General features: G+C 43.3%; 1 protein-coding gene across 1 annotated transcript in view; it reads right to left on the reverse strand.

Moving 5' to 3' along the window:
- Nucleotides 1-536: 536 nt before the first annotated feature.
- The window catches only part of LOC124398613 (nephronectin), a 9116-nt gene continuing 7152 nt past the window's right edge, over nt 537-2500 (reverse strand). Inside the window, exons 10-12 of the mRNA XM_046868800.1 lie at nt 2326-2424; nt 1694-1971; nt 537-1590 (exon numbers count right to left, since the gene is read on the reverse strand). Coding sequence (XP_046724756.1) covers nt 1489-1590; nt 1694-1971; nt 2326-2424 — 479 coding nt within the window. The 3' untranslated portion in view covers nt 537-1488. The remainder of the gene's footprint in view (nt 1591-1693; nt 1972-2325; nt 2425-2500) is intronic.

Here is a 2500-nt window from a genome sequence, read left to right on the forward strand (position 1 = left end):
GTGTGTGTGTGTGTGTTTAGACACATTCTAGCATGCATACAAGATCACACACACACACACACACACACACACACACACACACACACACACACACACACATACACACTCACACACACACACAAGGTCATACATCTACAAAGAAAGGTGATGTTAGGAGTCACATGAGTATAAAAGGAACAAATAGAGAGAGGGAGGAAGAGTATCCTTCAGTAAACAATGGTGTGTGTGTGTGTGTGCGCGTGCGTGTGTGTGTGTGTGTGTGTGTGTGTGTGTGTGTGAATCAGTTACAGGGTTTTTGTTTCTAAAAGCATTCCACAGCTCAGACACATCTCACACACACACACACACACACACGCACGCACACACACACACACACACACACACGCACGCATGCACGCACGCACGCGCACACACACACAAACACAAACACACACACGCACACACACACACGCACACACACTGTGGCCCAGAGTGTAAAGTGTGTCCTCATTGTAAGATGCATTCAAATAAAAACATGAGAGGATTTTAAAAAATAATAAAATGTAAATAATTGTTTATGCTAATGAGCAAAAAGTATAAATCTATAATCACATGAAGAGAGTCGTCCCTGTGCTGTGAAATAACAACCAGGTCCACATCATTCTGAAAAGGTTCCTGCTTTCACAAAAACATGTCCAGTAAAGGGTTCCTCTGTCCATGTTCCCGTGTTCTTATAAAAACATTCCTGTGTTCATGAAATAAGAAACAGTTCCATGTTTTTCTGTAAGTTCCTGTGTTTCAGTGAAATGTTCCTGTGTTCAGTGAAATGTTCCTGTGTTCCAGTGAAATGTTCCTGTGTTCCAGTGAAATGTTCCTGTGTTCCAGTGAAATGTTCCTGTGTTCCAGTTTGTTTGTCCACAAAAACGTTTGTTTGTTCCTGTAAAAATGTTTCTTATGTTTATGAAGTCAACAGTTCCAGATCTTGTGTTTATTATATAATAATGAATTGTAGAAAATATGACCTTTGACCTTTGAGACTTATAAAGAGTTTCAAAACCAGGACTCAATTCTAACACACACACACACACACACACACACACACACACAGCTAAATAACACAAAGTGGTTTTATGTCATTCATAGTAACACTAGAGGACACGCCCCCTGCTTGCCCATTGGTCAGAATGAGAGTGTGAATAATAAGATATTTTCATGGTCCTGTGTGGGGACGATTCTTCCTGCATTTCGTCTCTTTGCTGGTACTGAGTTCAAATGAAGTCATTTTTTAAAGCAGTCTGTTTTCTGCATGTGGTAAAAAAAACACTTTTATGGTGAACTTTTCTCTTCTGTGTCATCCCCAGGACAGGACTTCGCTGTGGCATGAGGTTTCCATGCTTCCCACGTGGAGAGCTTGAGTGTTAAAAGTCCACACCTGCGGTCACCCCTGTAATGATTTATTGTTGTGTGTGTGTGTGTGTGTGTGTGTGTGTGTGTGTGTGTGTGTGTGTGTCAGTCCCGATCTCTGTCCCTACACGCTCCTCTGTGAATGCTCACGTCGTCAATGGCGATTTCTCCGCTCCGCCCCTTCCGCCTCTCTCCCTTAAACACCACCTTTAACAACACAATTATAACTCATTATTAATACATCACTAGCATACACACATATACACACACACACACACACACACACACACACACACACACATACACTTACACTTACACTTTTGATGCCCCGCCCCCACAGTGTGATTTGGGCCTGTCTCCACCCTTGTCCGCTTGCCCTTGTCCAGACTGCAGGGCTGTAACCCCACCCCCTTTTCACAAAAACCTGCAGGGAGCCAATGAGAAGCCCTTGAAGGTGGTGCCGAAATGCCAGGCAAAGATCACTCTCTTTCCAAGGAGAAGTTGGGGGCGGGGTTAATGGGATTGTGAGACGTGCACCTCTGAAACTCCTCCCTGTCTTTGGCTCTGGTACTGCCAGGTACTGCCCACCTGGGGATGATTGACAGATCGGAAAGTGACAAGATGGTAAAGATGGTGTAACGGGATTGGTTTAAACAAGTAACCAATCAGAACAAAGGCCGGATTTTCTAGAGAAGACATAGCAGTTTTATCATAAGAGTATTAAATGATTAAAAAGTATAAAAAAAAAATACAATACTGTATTGAGGATAATGAACATTATTACAACTAACAGATTATACAACTAGCAAATATTAGCTCTTGCCAATATTTAGCTAGCTCCAAAAGTGCTATAATAGCAGATCCATGCTGCCAGAGCCTCCCTCTGATTGGTCACTTGATTAAACCAGTGGTGTTTTCAGTAACTGTAACCGTGTGTGTTACCGCGTGGATCAGCGACTGTCTCCCAGCACAGATCTCCTTCCTGATCCGTCATCCAACTGCACACACCCTGATCAAAAGAACAGCTCAAAGAGCCAGCAGCTACACACACACACACACACACACACACACAGTGTAGTATTTATAGGGTTTAAGGGCTCGGTCAGGTGCGGTGGTG

Source organism: Silurus meridionalis, chromosome 16 (assembly GCF_014805685.1).
Source record: "Silurus meridionalis isolate SWU-2019-XX chromosome 16, ASM1480568v1, whole genome shotgun sequence".
NCBI classification, from domain to species: Eukaryota; Metazoa; Chordata; class Actinopteri; order Siluriformes; family Siluridae; genus Silurus; species Silurus meridionalis.